The sequence below is a fragment of the Arachis ipaensis genome, chromosome B08 (genome assembly GCF_000816755.2).
Source record: "Arachis ipaensis cultivar K30076 chromosome B08, Araip1.1, whole genome shotgun sequence".
NCBI classification, from domain to species: Eukaryota; Viridiplantae; Streptophyta; class Magnoliopsida; order Fabales; family Fabaceae; genus Arachis; species Arachis ipaensis.
In genome coordinates, this window is record NC_029792.2 from 33,115,296 (window position 1) to 33,134,620 (window position 19,325).

The 19,325-nt window shown below is 37.7% G+C and overlaps 1 protein-coding gene across 1 annotated transcript in view; it reads right to left on the reverse strand.

Annotated features, from left to right (window-relative positions):
• LOC110265285 overlaps positions 1-17,977 on the reverse strand; it is a 38,355-nt gene extending 20,378 nt beyond the window's left edge. Inside the window, exon 1 of the mRNA XM_021108208.1 lies at positions 17,937-17,977. Coding sequence (XP_020963867.1) covers positions 17,937-17,977 — 41 coding nt within the window. The remainder of the gene's footprint in view (positions 1-17,936) is intronic.

Genomic DNA, 19,325 nt, shown 5'->3' on the forward strand with positions numbered 1-19,325 from the left:
TCTTTTCCCTTTATTTTAATTGAATTTTCGATTTTTACTTTTAAAAATTCAGATTTTTATTTTAAAATTTTTTATTCTATCTTATCTTAGTTTTAAAATTTCAAAATTCAAATCTCTTTCAAAAAAACATATCTTTTTTTTCAGATATTCTCTTTTATTTATTTTTTTACAAGTATCTTTAATTTTAAGACATATCTTTTTCAAAACTCCCTAACCACTTTCTCTCTCTCCAATTTTCGAAAATTATATCCAAAATTTTTCATTTTTTTTAATTAATTAGCCATTTTAGTATTCAAATTTTTTTATTATTTATTTTAATCTATTTTATTTTATTTTCTTTTAGTTTTCAAAAACTTATTTTCTAGTTCCAATTATTTTATTTTATTTTCTTTTCTTTTGAATTCGGTTATCCTTAATAAAATAAAATAAAAACAAAAATATTTTTATTTTCCTTTACTTTATTTCTATTTTACAATCCACACCATCTCCCTTTCTCCATCATGGACCTAAGTGGAATTGAACAGTCCAGAAGGACTCTGGAGTCCTATACTAACCCTTCTAATGCTTCCTATGGGAGTAGTATCTGTATACCCCCCATCAGAGCCAACCATTTTGAGCTAAACCCTCAACTCATTATCATGGTGCAGCAAAATTGCCAGTATTCTGGTCTTCCTCAGGAAGAACCTACTGAGTTTCTGGCATAATTCTTACAAATTGCTGACACAGTACGTGATAAGGAAGTGGATCAGGATGTCTACAGATTATTACTGTTTCCATTTGCTGTAAAAGATCAAGCTAAGAGGTGGTTAAATAACCAACCCACAACAAGCATAAGAACATGGAAACAATTATCAGACAAATTCCTGAATCAATATTTCCCTCCAAAAAGGATGACACAGCTAAGGCTGGATATCCAAGGCTTTAAACAAGAGGATAATAAATCTCTTTATAATGCCTGGGAGAGGTATAGAGGGATGCTAAGGAAATGCCCCTCTGAAATGTTTTCAGAATGGGTGCAGTTAGACATTTTTTACTATGGGCTTATAGAAAAGGCCCAGATGTCTCTAGACCACTCAGCTGGTGGATTTATACACATGAGGAAGACAATTGAAGAGGCTCAAGAGCTCATTGATACAGTTGCTAGAAATCAGTACCTGTACTTAAGTAGTGAGTCCTCCATGAAAGAAGAGGCTAAAGCAGTATCCACTGAACTTAGTCCTCCAGAACAAGTTGCTGAACTCAATCAGCAATTGCTTTTTATAGCAAAACAGTTAGCAGAAATTAAAGAGATGCTACAAGACACTGAAAAGGCTAACAAGAATATGAAAGCACAATTGAATCAGACAAGACAGCAGTTATCTAAACAGATAATAGAAGAGTTCCAAGCTGTTTATTTAAGGAGTGGGAAGACATTGAATGTCTCAACTCAAGGCAGCAGAAAGCCAAGAAAGGAACAGCTGATAGAGGATGACCAAACCACTGCCCAAAATCCCTCTGAGGACATTAAGAGCCCAGAGAGGAAGGATTCTGGCATTCAAACGCCAGAAAAGGGTGGCAATCTGGTGTTAAACGCCCATACAGCACCCAATTCTAGTGTTCAAACGCCAATGGGGAATCAGACACCTGCAAGTACTGATAACAACCCTCTTAGGCAAGCTTCTCCAACCACTTCTGTAGGAAATAAACCTGCAGCAACTAAGGTTAAAGAATACAAAGCCAAGATGCCTTATCCTCAGAAACTCCGCCAAGAAGAACAGGATAAATAATTTGCCCGCTTTGCAGACTATCTTAGGACTCTTGAAATAAAGATTCCGTTTGCAGAGGCACTTGAGCAAATATCCTCTTATGCTAAGTTCATGAAAGATATCTTAAGTCATAAGAAGGATTGGAGAGAAATTGAAAAAGTTTTCCTTACTGAAGAATGCAGTGTAGTCATTCTGAAAAGCTTACCAGAGAAGCTTAAAGATCCCGGAAGCTTTATGATACCATGCACATTAGAGGATGATTGTACCAAGACAGCTCTATGTGATCTTGGGGCAAGTATCAACCTAATACCTGCATCCACTATCAAAAAGCTTGGTTTGACTGATGAAGTTAAACCAACCCAAATATGCCTCCAACTTGCTGATGGCTCCATTAAAATCCCATCAGGCGTAATTGAGGATATGATTGTCAAGGTTTGGCCATTTTCCTTTCCTACTGACTTTGTAGTGCTGGAAATGGAGGAGCACAAGAGTGCAACTCTCATTCTAGGAAGACTTTTCCTAGCAACTGGACGAACCCTCATTGACGTCCAAAAAGGGGAGATAACCCTGAGAGTCAATGAGGATGAGTTTAAGTTGAATGTTGTCAAAGCTATACAGCATCCAGACACATCAAAAGACTGCTTGAGCACTGATATTATTGACTCCTTGGTGGAAGAGGTCAATATGACTGAGAGTCTCAAATCAGAGCTCGAGGACATTTTTAAAGATGTTCAGCCTGATCTGGAGGAACCAGAGAAAATAGAAGAACCTCTGAAAACTCCTCAGGAAGAGGAGAAGCCTCCTAAACCCGAGCTCAAACCACTACCACCATCCCTGAAATATACATTTCTGGGAGAAGATGACACTTTTCCCGTGATCATAAGCTCTGTTTTAGAGCCACAGGAAGAAAAAGCACTAATTTAGGTGCTAAGGACACATAAGACAGCTCTTGGGTGGTCCATAAGTGATCTTAAGAGCATTAGCCCTGCCAGATGCATGCACAAGATCCTATTGGAGGATGATGCTAAGCCAGTGGTTCAACCACAGAGGCGGCTAAATCCCGCCATGAAGGAGGTAGTGCAGAAAGAGGTCACTAAGTTACTAGAGGCTGGGATTATTTATCCTATTTCTGATAGCCCCTGGGTGAGCCCTGTCCATGTTGTCCCCAAGAAGGGAGGAATGACAGCGGTTCATAATAAAAAAATGAACTGGTTCCTACAAGAACAGTTACAGGATGGCGTATGTGTATTGACTACAGAAGGCTCAATACAGCCACCAGGAAGGATCATTTTCCTTTACCATTCATAGACCAGATGCTAGAGAGACTAGAAGGCCATGAATACTACTACTTTTTAGATGGCTATTCAGGTTACAACCAAATTCTAGTAGATCCTCAGGACCAAGAGAAAACAGCATTCACATGTCCATCTGGAGTGTTTGCCTACAGAAGGATGCCATTTGGTCTGTGCAATTGATAAACCCCGATTTTGTGGTTTATCTTGTGCTTAATTTGGGAGATTTTATCAATTTTTCTCACATTTATTCAATGAAATAGCATGGTTTTGCAATTCTCCCTTGATTTGTGCTTAAATGTGAAAACATACATTTTAGGCCCTAAAATTAGTGATTTTAATTCACTTTAATTCCATTCAATACCTTGATATGTTTGTTGAGTAATTTCAGGTTCATAAAGCAAGTATTGGATGGAAGAAGTGAGGAGAAAAGCATGCAAAGTGGGAGAACTCATGAAAAAATGAAGGAACCGTAAAGCTGTCAAGCCTGACCTCCTGACACTCAATCGACCATAACTTGAGCTACAAAGGTCCAAATGAGACAGTTCCAGTTGCGTTAGAAAGCTAACATCTGGGGCTTCGAAATGATATAAAATTTGCTATATGTTGTCTCGCGTTCAGGGGCGCGCACGTGCCATGTACGCGTGCGTGCCGATGGAGCACGTGGGTCCACTAAAGAGAAATCGTGACCAGCGATTTCTAGCTCATTTTGGGCCCAATCCAACTCATTTTTGATGCTATTGAATCCAAGGATTGAAGGGGGAATGAACCAAGTAGTCATAGTTTAGTTTTCATCATGTTGTAGGTAGAATTCTAGAGAGAGAAGATCTCCCTTCTCTCTAGAATTTAGGGTAGTTTAGGTTTAATTTTCTCAAACCCAATTTTCAATTCTTGTTTTGATTTAGCTTTCACTCTTAATTTATTGTTATCACATCTTTGATCTTCTAGTCTTTACTTGTTAATTTCTTATTTTGATCTCTTTTATGTTGGTGAACCATTATTGGATCTTGATTTCTTTCAATGCAATTTTATGTTTCTATGTCCTTTTTATGTTCATCTTAATTGCTATTATTGATTTCTTGCTTGTGGTAGTTATGGGTTCTTTTAATTTTTGCATTTTATGATGTTTACTTTTCTTGCACAGTAAGTGTTTGATAAAATGTTTCTTCTAGTTTTTGAGTAGTTTTCTTGACTCTTGGCCTAGGCTAAGGGAATTGAGTGACCTTGAGTCATTGGGTCTCATTGAATTGGTGATTTGAGAACCCTTGGTAATCAATTTGATACTCATTGACGCCAACCCACTACTAATCTAATTAGTAGGTAGGTTGGGACTTATGAGTTGATGTGATCAAACCTATTTGACGTACTTCAAGTCTAGGAGTAGATATTACGTACTTAAGGCTTTGGAAGTAGACTTAATAGGTTGGCCTCTCATAATTATCAATATTTGGTATGTAAACAAGGATGGTGATCTCAATTACCTATGTCTAGCCAAGAGTTCTTTTGCTTTATTTTATCAAGTTCTTATCATTTACTTTCTTGTCATTTATTTTCTTGCAAAAAATATAAAATCAAACCCCCCTTGTCCCCTCATAGCCAATAATTGAGCACTTCATTACAATTCCTTGTGAGACGACCCGGAGTTCAAATACTTCGGTTAATTCTTATTTGGGATTTGTACATGTGACACAACTCAAATTTAATTTGATTTGAGGATTGACTATTGGTTTGGACTATACTAACAACGGAATTATTTTGTGAAATTCCGAACCGGTATAAATCCTTGTGTCAAATTAATGGCGCCGTTGCCGGGGAGTTGCAATGGTGTTATATTATTGGCTATTGTGAATATTGTGAATATGTTTACCTTTTGCTTATTTGTTAGTTTTTGCTAGCTTTAGGACTTTGTTGCTTATTTTTATTAGCTTTTATTTTTATTTTTTCTTTCACTATGAATTCTCATCACTTTGGCTATGGGTTTGGCTCAAATTATGTTGTAGGAAATGGGAGCTACAATGACAATATGCATCAAGGATGGAACAATCAAAGATGGGTGATCAACCTTCTTGGCAACAACAACCTTCGGATTCTTATGGGTATAAATCCAATCCTAATGCATATCAATCTAATGGATGTGGTGACCCTTATTGTGATTGTCAAAACCCACCACTACATGCCTATGAACCACCCCCTCAACATGACTTTGAACCACCCTACTCACAAGCCCCCTACCACCAAACACTTCATTATGACCCTAATTCTTGTCCACCATACCAACCACCTTATGAACCATATGAACCATACATGGAACCACCATCATTCCAACACAATTACTCTCAAGAACCACCTTAATATACGCCATCTCCATATCCTTACCAAGATGAACCAACTTCCAATTATGAAACCTCCTTCTAAAACAATGAACCTTCTTTTTCTACATCACCTCCAATGGATGATTCTCTCCAAGAATATGTTAGTTCTTACATTCGAAAGGAGAAGAGAACCAAAAGGAGTTCAAGGAGTTAGAAGCCAAGATAGCTACCATAGCGGAAGCCGTTAGCAATATGGTCTCCTCCCAACTAAGCCTAAGCAACCAAGGCACTCCCATTGACGAATGTGGAGAGATAATTAAGGAGCATAGTGAGGGAGTGAGTTTAGAGCTTCAAGGTGAAGAAGAGGAGTTAAAGAAAGAATTGTCACAAGGGGAAGAAGTTGAGATAAATGAGCCGAAAGAAGTGGTTGGAAACATAGGAGATCTTGGAAGTCCATGGGAATGTAGAATTAGAGAGTCCTCTTCCAAGATGCTTGATGTTGATGTTGAGGAGGGTGTACAACCTCCAAAGTATATCATGGGTGAAGACTTTGAAGAGGTTGATCAAGAGATGGATTCAATCATTGTGGAGTTCCTATCTACAATTGAATCCTTCCCATTGGGCTTGAAATTGAGATCAAAGAAGAAGATGAACAACCTCTCATGCCCTTGGTGAGCAATGAAGAAGAGATTGAATTGGAAGAGAGCCACCAAGAGGAAGAGGTTGAAGTTGAGAAAAGTTGTAAAGAGGTGGAAGATGCAAAGAAAGAGCACAAGGGAATGGATCTCACATTAGCTAAGTGTTGGGAGGTCCCCCTTTCTAAGTCACATCCTACACAACATTCAAGTGGGTAAAATTCTTATCTCTAATCTTTACTTTCCCACTTGAATATGGTTTTATTGAAAATGATGGTCAACTTAGAGCTCTTTGTGGAGTTAAGAGTAGGAGAGAGTTATGTAGTGGTTGGAAACATCATTCTAGGTTCATTATGGTTGCTTGCTCAAAGTTTGATTGCAAGGTTTGGTGTGGAGCTAAATTGTATGGGTTTAGGAAGTTGTTTGGAGGCTTCTTTGAGATTCCAAGGCTAAACCACCCAAGTGGAATCATGATGATCACTTTGAAGATGGGTGTCAAAACAAAGTGTGGGATCCCGGATCGCACAAGGAAAATCAACTTTGGGAGCTCATGGTTTGTGAAGAACTCCATCAAAGCTCGAAGATATTAACATTGAAGAATGGAGCTTATTGGAGATTCAAGCATTGGTGGATGTTCCAAGATGGTTACAAGCACAAGCCACCTTAAGAGGAGCTCCCCATAAGTCCAACTTAAGGACAATAAACAAAAGTGCTAGGTGGGAGACACCCCACCATGGTAAACTCTTTCCATTCTCTTGTAAATATAATCAATGGATGAATTGGGTTGCCATTGTTAGGTAGTTTTCTTCTTTGCATACTCTTGTTTTAATATTTTGGTTGTTAGTTTGTTTGCTTAGATTTATGCCTTAAGTTGTAGCTTAGTTGTTGTTGAGTAGTGTTTTGCTTGTAGTATAAGTTTTGTTTCTAGTGTATTTGAAAATTTTTCAAAAACCAAAAGATTTGTTGTTAAGTTTGATTTTTGATTGTTTTAAAATGCTTCTAGATTAGGGGAGTGCCCTGTTTTTGAAAAAAAAAAAAAAACGGGCATCCGCGCGCGCCGGTGGTGCATCTCACACTCCTGGTACAAAAACCAGAGAGTTGTGCCAAAGTTGTGCATATTCTGTGCCCGCGACTTGACGCGCAAGCGTACATGATGCGTCCGCGTCGGTCACCAACTTCACATCCACGCGTATGCGTGCTATGCGCATCCGCGTCGCCTGTCTTGCCTGCCCACCTACGCGCACGCGTGCGTGACGCGTCCGCGTCGCCCTTCGCGCCTTGTTTTTCCCCTGTTCTGCCCTGTTTTCTTTTTCCCTTCTTCTCTTCTTTTCCTTCTAGTTTCTTTCTCTTTCTTTCTTCTTCTTCCTTCATTTCTTCTTTTCTTTTCAAAATTCTACTTTTTATTTTTCTTATTTTCATTTTCTTCTATATGTTGCATTTGCATATTATCACCCATTGCATTTTAATTTTGCTTTTTATAACTTGTGCTTATTTTGTTTTCTAAGTTTCTTATTTTAATAATGGTGTTAGATTCTTATATTCAATTGTTGAGAATTTCTTGGTTATCTTGGTGTTTTGTGACTTGTTTGACATTAATTGTAGTATTTGCTCTACACACAAGATTAGTGCTTTAGTCCTTCCTAATTCATGATCCCTTGTTTTTATTCATTGTTGTCATTGAGTTAGGATGGGACCAAATTCTCTCATGCTTATCATTAATCTTGTTTGTGTCAATTATTGATTAAGCTTGATGCAACATGCTCTTCATGTCATTTGCCTATGCTTTGACTTTACTCTTGCATCAAGTGTTAGTTAATATGCCTTAGCTTATATTGTTTTATCACTCACATGTTGTAGCTACCATGTAGTGAAAACCTTACTCTTATTTGGCATTTGCCCCCGCCTATATTTTATTGCTTTAATATATTTGTTGTAGGATTAATTTCCTTTCTTTCTCTTTCCTTTTAGGTTGGCCACCAAGAAGGAAAGGGATGGAAAAACTTCAAATGGGGCAACAAACAAGTTCACCCGCACAACCTTTTAAAGGAGCTCATCAATTGTAGCAACCCGTCCACCTTGCTCTTCTTTGCATGCACCGAGGACGGTGCAAATTTCTAAGTGTGGGGAGGTCGTCCGACCGACCTCCATGGGTAACAACTTCCTTTTTCAACATCAATTTTTAATTTTTGTCTTTGTTAGATTAGTTGTTGCATTGCATGATAGATTGAATGTTAATTAGAATTTGTACATATTTTTACCACTTCCTTTTTATGTTAGGACTACTTGGTTAGGGTGATGATTTCTTTTCCAAGAAAAATTGTTTTTAGGGCACCCTACCAATTTGAAAAAATTTTTTTGTGATGAACTTGCTTGAAGAATTTATTTTGGAACATGGATTTTGAGCTAAGAACACAAGCATGTGAGTTTTGAGCCAAATTATTTGGTTACATCATATAACCACTTATTTTCATTCTTGTGTGCATCATTCTCTTTCTATGATTGTAATCTTTGATTTGTTTGATTCTTTATGTCCATTATTCCATGTATACATACATTTATATGATTGAGGCCATCATTTCATTTTATCTCACTTACCCAAATAGCCTACCTTTCATCAACCATTGTTAGCCAACTTTGAGCCTATTTAATCCCCTTTGTTCTTAATGTTAGCACACCACTACCCCTAAGTGAAAAACAATAAATGTCCTTAATTTGGATCTTTGATTAGCTTAGGCTAGTGAGGGTGTGTATCATTTGGGTATGGGAAACTTGGGACATTGGTTGAGGTAAAAGTGTAATTTTTATTTTTTATTTTTGTTAAAAATATTGGGAATTGGGTACATATTCATGCACTATATGTAAAACCATATGCATTGATATGTTTGCATATACTTTAGAAAAAAAATGATAAAGAAAAAAAAAGAACATATATATATGTAAAAAAAATTATAGAAAAAGAAAAAAAAAGAGAAAAAGAAATAAAAAGGGGACAAAAATGCCCCAAAGTAAAGTTCAATAAAAATCAATGCATATGGAATGTTAATTGAAGAGAATGTATGAGTATGTGAAAAAAAAAGTGGGAATCATGGGTAGTTAGGTTGAGTATTAGAATTGTATAGGTTGTTACATGTGTTAGGTGAGAGCTTAGGCTAATCAAAGATACAAATTCCAAGCTCACTTGACCATATACATCCCTACCTTTACCTTAGCCCCATTACAACCTATGAATAAGTCCTCATGATGAATGTATGCATGCATTGAATAATTGTTGATTTTTAGATGAAAAACAAATCTTGAAAAGCATGAGTAGAAGAGAACTGAGTGATCAACCCTATACACTCGAGCGACTTGAGTGCAAACACTTCCAGTGAGGGTTCGATGCTCAATTCCTTGTTCCCGGCTTTCATGAGCGTTCTTCTCAAGTCTATTCGAACTTTATTTTGATATTTGGATTGGTAGAGTTTGTGAGTCGTCATATGACCTTTGCCCCACTTGTTCATACATGTTCTTGGAGATTGATTTATTTTTAACCAAGTAGGTAGAATCATTTTGCATTTAGTTGTATTCATATAGATAGGTGCACATAGTTTATTTGCATTGAATAAATGTTCATACCCCTTTTCTTGTCCTTCTTTATTCTTAGCATGAGGACATGCTTGGTTTAAGTGTGGGGAGATTTGATAAACTCTGATTTTGTGGTTTATCTTGTGCTTAATTTGGGAGATTTTATCAACTTTTCTCACATTTATTCAATGAAATAGCATGGTTTTGCAATTCTCCCTTGATTTGTGCTTAAATGTGAAAACATGCTTTTTAGGCCCTAAAATTGGTGATTTTAATTCACTTTAATTCCATTCAATGCCTTGATATGTTTTTTGAGTAATTTCAAGTTCATAAGGTAAGTATTGGATGGAAGAAGTGAGGAGAAAAGCATGCAAAGTGGGAGAACTCATGAAGAAATGAAGGAACCGTAAAGCTGTCATGCCTGACCTTCTGACACTCAATCGACCATAACTTGAGCTACAAAGGTCCAAATGAGGCGGTTTCAATTGCGTTGGAAAGCTAACATCCGGGGCTTCAAAATGATATAAAATTTGCCATATGTTGCCTTGCGTTCAGGGGCGCGCACGTGCCATGTACGCGTGCGCACCGATGGAGCACGTGGGTCCACTAAAGAGAAATCGTGGCCAGCAATTTCTAGCTCATTTTGGGCCCAATCCAACTCATTTCTGATGCTATTGAATCCAAGGATTGAAGGGAGAATGAACCAAGTAGTCATAGTTTAGTTTTCATCATGTTGTAGGTAGAATTCTAGAGAGAGAAGCTCTCCCTTCTCTCTAGAATTTAGGGTAGTTTAGGTTTAATTTTCTCAAATCCAATTTTTAATTCTTGTTTTGATTTAGCTTTCACTCTTAATTTCTTGTTATCACATCTTTGATCTTATAGTCTTTACTTGTTAATTTCTTATTTTGATATCTTTTATGTTGGTGAACCATTATTGGATCTTGATTTCTTTCAATGCAATTTTATGTTTCTATGTCCTTTTTATGTTCATCTTATATGCTATTATTGATTTCTTGATTGTGGTAGTTATGGGTTCTTTTAATTCTTGCATTTTATGATGTTTACTTTTCTTGCACACTAAGTATTTGATAAAATGTTTCTTCTAGTTTTTGAGTAGTTTTCTTGACTCTTGGCCTAGGCTAAGGGAATTGAGTTACCTTGAGTCATTGGGTCTCATTGAATTGGTGATTTGAGAACCCTTGGTGATCAATTTGATACTCATTGACGCCAATCCACTACTAATCTAATTAGTAGGTAGGTTGGGACTTATGGGTTGATGTGATCAAACCTATTTGACGTACTTCAAGCCTAGGAGTAGATATTACGTACTTAAGGCTTTGGAAGTAGACTTAATAGGTTGGCCTCTCATAATTATCAATATTTGGTATGTAAACAAGGATGGTGATCTCAATTACCTATGTCTAGCTAAGAGTTCTTTTGCTTTATTTTATCAAGTTCTTATCATTTACTTTCTTGTCATTTATTTTCTTGCAAAAAAATATAAAATCAAACCCCCTCTTGTCCCCTCAGAGCCAATAATTGAGCACTTCATTGCAATTCCTTGTGAGATGACCCGGAGTTCAAATACTTCGATTAATTCTTATTTGGGGTTTGTACATGTGACACAACTCAAATTTAATTTGATTTGAGGATTGACTATTGGTTTGGACTATACTAACAATGGAATTATTTTGTGGAATTTCGAACCGGAATAAATCCTTGTGTCAGCAATGCACCTGCAACCTTTCAGAGGTGCATGCTCTCTATCTTTTCTGATATGGTAGAGAAATTTCTGGAAGTCTTCATGGATGACTTTTCAGTATTTGGAGACTCATTCAGCTCCTGTCTTGACCATCTAGCACTTGTTCTGAAAAGGTGCCAAGCGACTAACCTAGTTTTAAACTGGGAGAAATGTCACTTTATGGTGACTGAAGGAATTGTCCTTAGGCACAAAATTTCGACTAAGGAAATAGAGGTGGATCAAGCTAAGGTAGAGGTAATTGAAAAATTACCACTACCTGCCAATGTTAAGGCTATCAGAAGCTTTCTGGGGCATGCAGGATTCTATAAGAGGTTTATAAAGGATTTTTCAAAAATTGCAAAACCTCTGAGCAATCTGGTAGCTGCTGACACACCATTTGTCTTTGACAAAGAGTGTCTGTAAGTGTTTGAGACTCTGAAAGCTAAGCTGGTCACAACACTAGTCATCTCTGCACCAGACTGGACATTACCATTCGAACTAATGTGTGATGCCAGTGACCATGCCATTGGTACAGTATTGGGACTGAGGCATAATAAGCTTCTGCACGTCATTTATTATGCTAGCCATGTTTTAAATGACGCACAGAAGAATTACACAACCACAGAAAAGGAGTTGCTTGCAGTGGTTTATGCCATTGACAAGTTCAGATCTTATTTAGTGGGATCAAAAGTGATTGTGTACACTGACCATGCTGCTCTAAAATATCTCCTCACAAAGCAGGATTCAAAACCCAGAATCATAAGATGGGTATTGCTTCTACAAGAGTTTGATATAGAAATAAGAGACAGAAAGGGGACAGAGAACCAAGTAGCTGATCACCTGTCCCGGATAGAACTACTAGCAGAGGCATCCCCTCCTCCTACTGAGATCTCTGAAACCTTCCCAGATGAGCAACTCTTTGCCATTCAGGAAGTACCTTGGTTTGTAGACATTGCAAACTATAAAGCTGTGAGATTCATACCCAAAGAGTACAGTAAGCACAAACATTATCTTGCAGGCAATGTTGAGCAAGAATGCTCAAAACTGAGACTAAATTAAAAGCTCAGTAAAAGTCCAGCTAAAGATAGTAAAGAAGCACTTATTGGGAGGCAACCCAATCTTATTTATCCATGATAATTAATTTTTCATTTTATTCTCCATTGTTAGTTTATGTTTTCTTTAGGTTGATGATCATGTAGAGTCATAAAAACAGCTACAGAATTAAAGTGGAATAAAAAAATAGCATCAAAAATAGCACACTCTGGAGGACAGGCTTACTGGCGTTTAAATGCCAGTAAGGATAGTAGAATGGGCGTTTAACGCCCATACAGGCAGCATTCTGGGCGTTTAGAAAATCGCCCAGTAAAGAAGAATTCCTGGTATTTAACGCCATCCAGGGTATCTGGCTGGGCGTTAAACGCCCAAATAGGCAGACAAGTGGGCGTTAAACGCCAGAATAAATAGCATTCTGGACGTTTAACGCCAGGATGACACAGGGGAGGTAATTTTGTTTCCAATTCGATTTCTTTTCAAATTTTCATGTTTTAATTCATAATTTTTTTGCATCAAACATATTTTAGACTTTCATCTTTCAATTTCTATTTTTAAAAAATTAATAATCTTTCCAATTCTTTTTTTAATTCTGTTTTTAATTCTTTTCAATTCCTTCTAAAACGTTTTCAAAATTTACATATCTTTTCAAATTCTTTTAAAATCTTCTTCATTTTTCTTGTATACAGTAATAAGTTTTCAAAATTAATTGCATCATTCTTCTTCTACTCCCTTCTATCTTATTTTTCTCGAGGACGAGCAAAGCTTTTAAGTTTGGTGTGGAAAAGCTCAGCTTTTTGCTTTCCATAACCACTAATGGCACCTAAGGCTGGAGAAACCTCTAGGAAGAGGAAAGGGAAGGCAGTTGCTTCCAACTCCGAGTCATGAGAGATGGAGAGATTCATCTCAAAAGCCCATCACTAGAAAGAGGATGGAGCAAACAAGAGAGCCCACTCATGGACCTCAACAAGAGCACTCCATTATCCTCCATAAAATCAGAGAGGACCAAAAGGCCATGAAAGAGGAGCAACAAAGGCAAGGAAGAGATATTGAGGAGCTAAAGCACTCCATGGGATCTTCAAGAAGAAGAACTAGCCGCCATCACTAAGGTGGACCCGTTCTTTAATTTCCTTGTTCTTATTCTTCTGTTTTTCGAATTCTATGCTTTATGTTTTGTCTATGTTGGTGTCTTTATTACATGATCATTAGTGTCTAGTGTCTATGTCTTAAAGCTATGAATGTCCTATGAATCCTTCACATTTCTTAAATGAAAAATGTTTTTAATTCAAAAGAACAAGAAGTGCATGAATTTCGAATTCTATCTTAAAATTAGTTTAATTATTTTGATGTGGTGGCAATACTTTTTATTTTTTGGATGAATGCTTGAACAGTGCATATTTTTGAATTTGTTGTTTATGAATGTTAAAATTGTTGGCTCTTGAAAGAATAATGAAAAAGGAGAAATGTTATTTGATAATCTGAAAAATCATAAAATTGATTCTTGAAGCAAGAAAAAGCAGTGAAAAGCTTGCCAAAAATAAATAAATAAATAAATAAATAAAAAAGAGAAAGAAAAAAGAAAAAGCAAGCAAAAAAATCCAATAACCCTTTAAACTAAAAGGCAAGGGTAAAAAGGATCCAAGGATTTGAGCATTAATGGATAGGAGGGCCCAAAGGAATAAATCCTGACCTAAGCGGCTAAACCAAGCTGTCCCTAACCATGTGCTTGTGGCGTGAAGGTGTCAAGCGAAAAGCTTGAGACTGAGCGGTTAAAGTCGTGGTCCAGAGCAAAAAAAAGAGTGTGCTTAAGAGCTCTGGGCACCTCTAACTGGGGACTCTAGTAAAGATGAGTCACAATCTAAAAAGGTTCACCCAGTTATGTGTCTGTGGCATTTATGTATCCAGTGGTAATACTGGAAAACAAAATGCTTAGGGTCACGGCCAAGACTCATAAAGTAGCTGTGTTCAAGAATCAACATACTGAACTAAGAGAATCAATAACACTATCTGAATTCTGAGTTCCTATGGATGCCAATCATTCTGAACTTCATAGGATAAAGTGAGATGTCAAAACTGTTCAGAAGCAAAAAGCCACTAGTCCCGCTCATCTAATTAAAACTAATCTTCATTGATGTTTTTGGAATTTATTGTATATTCTCTTCTTTTTATCCTATCTTGTTTTTAGTTTCTTGGGAAAAAGCAACAATTTAAGTTTGGTGTTGTGATGAGCGGATAATTTATACCCTTTTTGGCATTGTTTTTACATAGTTTTTAGTATGTTTTAGTCACTTTTTATTATATTTTTATTAGTTTTTATTTAAAATTCACATTTCTGGACTTTACTATGAGTTTGTGTGTTTTTCTGTAATTTCAGGTATTTTCTGGCTGAAATTGAGGGACCTGAGCAAAAATCTGATTCAGAGGCTGAAAAAGGGCTGCAGATGCTGACCCTCCTGCACTCGAAATGGATTTTCTCGAGCTACAAAAGCCCAATTGGCGCGTTCTTAATTGCGTTGGAAAGTAGACATCCTGGGATTTCCAGCAATATATAATAGTCCATACTTTTCTTGAGAATTGATGGCCCAAATTGGCGTTCAAAGTCAGCCTAAAACTTTCTGGCATTTTCGGCGTTAAACACCCATTCGGGCACCCAGGGTGGCGTTTAACGCCAACTTTGGGCATATGCACGTGAAAGCTTGGAAGCTCAGCCCAGCCACGCACCAAGTGGGTCCTAGAAGTGGATTTCTGCACTATCTGCACTTAGTTACTCATTTTCTGTAAACCTAAGTTACTAGTCCAGTATAAAAACTACTTTTAGAGATTCATTTGGTAACCTCATGACATTTTTATTTCATATTGTACCTTTGACGGCATGAGTCTCTAAACCCCATAGGTGGGGGTGAGGAGCTCTACTGTGTTTCAATGGATTAATTTAATTACTACTGTTTTCTATTCAATTATGCTTGATTCTATTCTAAGATACTCACTCGTACTTCAATATGGAGAATATGATGATCTGTGACACTCATCATTATCCTCAACCCTATGAACGCGTGCCTGACAACCACTCCGTTCTATCTGAGCTTAATGTAGTCATTGGGTGACAGCTTGAGTACGTATCTCTTGGGTTTCTAATCCACGGACCGAGTCCAGAGGTTAGAACCTTCGTGGTATAGGCTAGAATCATTGGAAACATTCCTAGGATCTGGAAAGTCTAAACCTTGTCTGTGGTATTCCGAGTAGGATCTGAAAGGGGATGACTGTGACGAGCTTCAAACTCGCGAATGTTGGGCGCAGTGACAGTGTGCAAAAGGATAATGGTCCTATTCCGACGCTAGTGAGAACCGACAGATGATTAGCCGTGCGGTGACAGCGCTTGGTATTTTTCATCCGAGAGGATCATACAGCCTGCTATGGAAGGAGGCCATGCGTGTTTGGAGAAGAAGACAGTAGAAAAACAGAGATTCAGATGACAAAACATCTCCAGAACCTTAGCCTGTTTCTCATTACTGAATCACAAGTACTGTTTATTTTATGTTATTTATTTTTCATAAATATAACCACTCTTATCATTAATCTCCTGACTAAGATTTACAACATAACCATAGCTTGCTTCAAGCCAACAATCTTCGTGGGATCGACTCTTACTCACGTAAGGTATTACTTGGACGACCTAGTGCATTTGCTGGTTAGTTGTGCGGAGTTGTGAAAAGTGTAATCACAATTTGGTGCACCATGCATCCCCAACTCGAGTAATACACAATCATAATCATAATCAAATAACACCCACACTGGTGTTTATTCACGGGGGCGAGCTCATCCGGAACTTTCACAGTGTCCTGCCACACTTACGACATAGGGTCAGCAGAGTATCGAGTCTCAACCTGGAGCACGTGGTGGCTAGCCACTGGGTTTGCCCAGGGAAACTCGTATCTTAGATATTTGGAAGTGCAACAATCACATTATCAATCAATAAGCATATATGCATTCATACTCAGCCATGATTCAATATTAATACAGCCATTCGGCTCATAACATAATCCACAACTAGCCATAATTCATTATCATATACAGCCATTCGGCTCATATCATACATAGCACTTCCACCATCATCCTCAGCAACTTATACAATCCTCATTAATCATGATTCATTATAAATTCTTCCCTTACTTCATCCACAATTATCTCCCCCACAACCCTCACTATGGTTCATTACCCAAAAACTACTTATCAGGCATTAAACAAGAGAAAACAGGGTTTTGAACGTTGGAGGAATATATTAAAAACCAGAAACATAGTTGCAGAAAAACAGGGGCTCGCGTACGTGAGGAGCATAGCCCGTAGCATATGCTCGCGTCGTGTGCCCTTTCTCGCGTACGCACCCTGGCAAAATTGGATTTCTCGCGTACGCATCACTGGTTCGTGTACACGAGCTCCTCAACCCGAATTGATTACTCGCGTCGCATGCCATGTGGTCGCGTACGCAACCAAGAAAATGCCACTCTCGCGTACACGACCCACACCCTGCATACACAAGACCTCGAGGCAGAAGTTTGAAATGCTGCTAAATCCAAAATTTTCAGTTTTACACACCAAACTTTGATTGAGAATAACCTACTCATTTTAAAATATTTTCCGCCGTTCTTCGAACGACATAAACATCTCGGACCAAATTTTATTTCTAAACAATTGACACAAATCGGGGGTCCATAGACCAAGTTATGCTCCGTCAAAGTTGGGCCAAAATCACAATTTTCACAAAACTTGCAAAACCTCCTTTTTCAAAACATCCCAATTTCAAATCCTCTTCAAACCAACCCAAACTTACCAATTCAACATCAAGCATTCTCAATCTATATAATCAACTTCCTTATTATATCCACATTCAACCAATTCTCCATTTTTATCAAGTTCCAACCCAATATTTCCAATTTCACAACAATCAATATAACTCATTAAATATCCATATCAAATGCAATATCAACTCCAAATTCACCAATCATTATACACAACCTAGTCCATATCATGAACAATTCATACATTCATCAACAAGAGCACCAATTCACAATCTCCAAGGATATTAACCACATGCATAATAATCATTTTTAACCAATCATCAACAACAACAATTCAATTCTTATCCTAGAGTCACTAGCCTAAGTTTTCACCTTACATTATATTTTAGATACGAGAGACCGAAACCAATACCTTGGACGATTCCTTGATCAAACCCAGAACACTCTCAATTCACTTATCCTCAAGCTTCCAAGGCCTTAACACCTCACCAACAGATTTTCCAGCATATATCTTTACTTCCAAGCTTTTCAAAACCACAATCAAGCTCCAATATACATATTTACACTACCTATTCCACAATATCATATTTAAACATAGAAACTTAACACTCATATACAATAAATCAAGAATTCCACAAGAGTTGAGAATTCTTACCACAACCAAGGATCAAAGAGGTAGGACTAAGCATTTTTCTCAAGCTAATTAGATCTTATAACATCAAAAGCTCAAGATCTCAACACTTTTTACCCAATAATTTCAAAATTAAGGGTTGGGAAAATTGGAAGAAAAACGTGGCTTACCTCTTACACCATCTTGTAGGCTTTGTAGAACTCGACGCCATGGTCGCGTGGTCGTAAATGGTGCGACAATTGGAGCTCCAGATAAAAAGTTACAAGGATTTGAAGATCAAGTGAGGGTTTAAGTTTGGGAATTGTGTTCTTCCCTTGCCCAATTTTGTTTGCAGCGTGTTTGATAATTGAGAGAGGAGAAAGGGTGTTCTTTAAGTGTCTTGGGCTTAGATGGGTTGGGCCTTGGGCCCAATACGGGCCCGGTCACCCAGTTCAGCCTAATCTTGGGCCAAATTCATTAAAATTAGTGTCGAAATTCTCATTTTAATTTTTCTATCATATTAAACCATAAAAATCACATTTCTAATTTTCTAGAAAAAATTTTAATTTGTGGGTTAATTATTCATTAAAACTGGGTTTTACATTCTACCTACTTAAATAGAAATTTTACCCACAAAATTCGAATTCAGTTACCTGAGAATAGGTGTGGGTAGTCTGTTCGCATCTCTGACTCAAGTTCCCAAGTATGCTCTTCAATACCATCCCGACTCCACGCAACTTTAACTAATGAAACCTCTTTTCCGCGTAACCGTTTAATACTCGTGTCGTCAATATTGATCGGAGTCACTTGGAGCGTCAAATCTTCCTTTAACTGAACGGATTTAGGTTCTAACACATGGCTAGCATCAGAAGTATATTTTCGAAGTTGTGACACGTGAAATACGTTGTGCAGGTTCGAAAGGTGAGGTGGTATAGCTATCAGATATGCCACCAATCCAACCCGCTTAAGAATCTGAAACAGACCGATGTATCAATGATTCAGCTTCTTCGTTTTAATCGCTCTACCTACTCCTATTGTTGGAGTAACCTTAAGGAAAACATGGTCTCCTTCCTCGAACTCTAAGGGCTTCCACCTCTGATCGACGTAACTCTTCTGATGGTTCTGAGCAGTGAGCATCCTATCTCGGATTTTCTTGACTTGTTCAGTAGTTTCAGCTGTCATCTCAGGTCCCAACAAGCTTTTCTTCCCAGCTTCATACCAGTATAGCAGAGATTGACACTTCCTTCCATACAGAGTCTCATACGGAGCCATTCCAATACTCACATGGTAGCTGTTATTGTATGCAAACTCTACTAGTGACATGTACCGATCCCAGCTCGCCAGCTAGTCCAAAATACAAGCCTTCAACATATCTTCTAAGGTTTAGATCATCCTCTTAGATTGACCATCTGTTTGAGGATGGTAAGCTGTACTCAAGCTTAATCAGATTCCAAAAGCTTTCTGAAATGCGCCCCAAAACTTTGAAGTGAAATGAGAATCTCTGTTAGAAATTATAGTGGTAGGTACACCGCGAAGTCTCACAATCTCGTTTATGTATAAACGTGCTAGCTCCTCAAGGG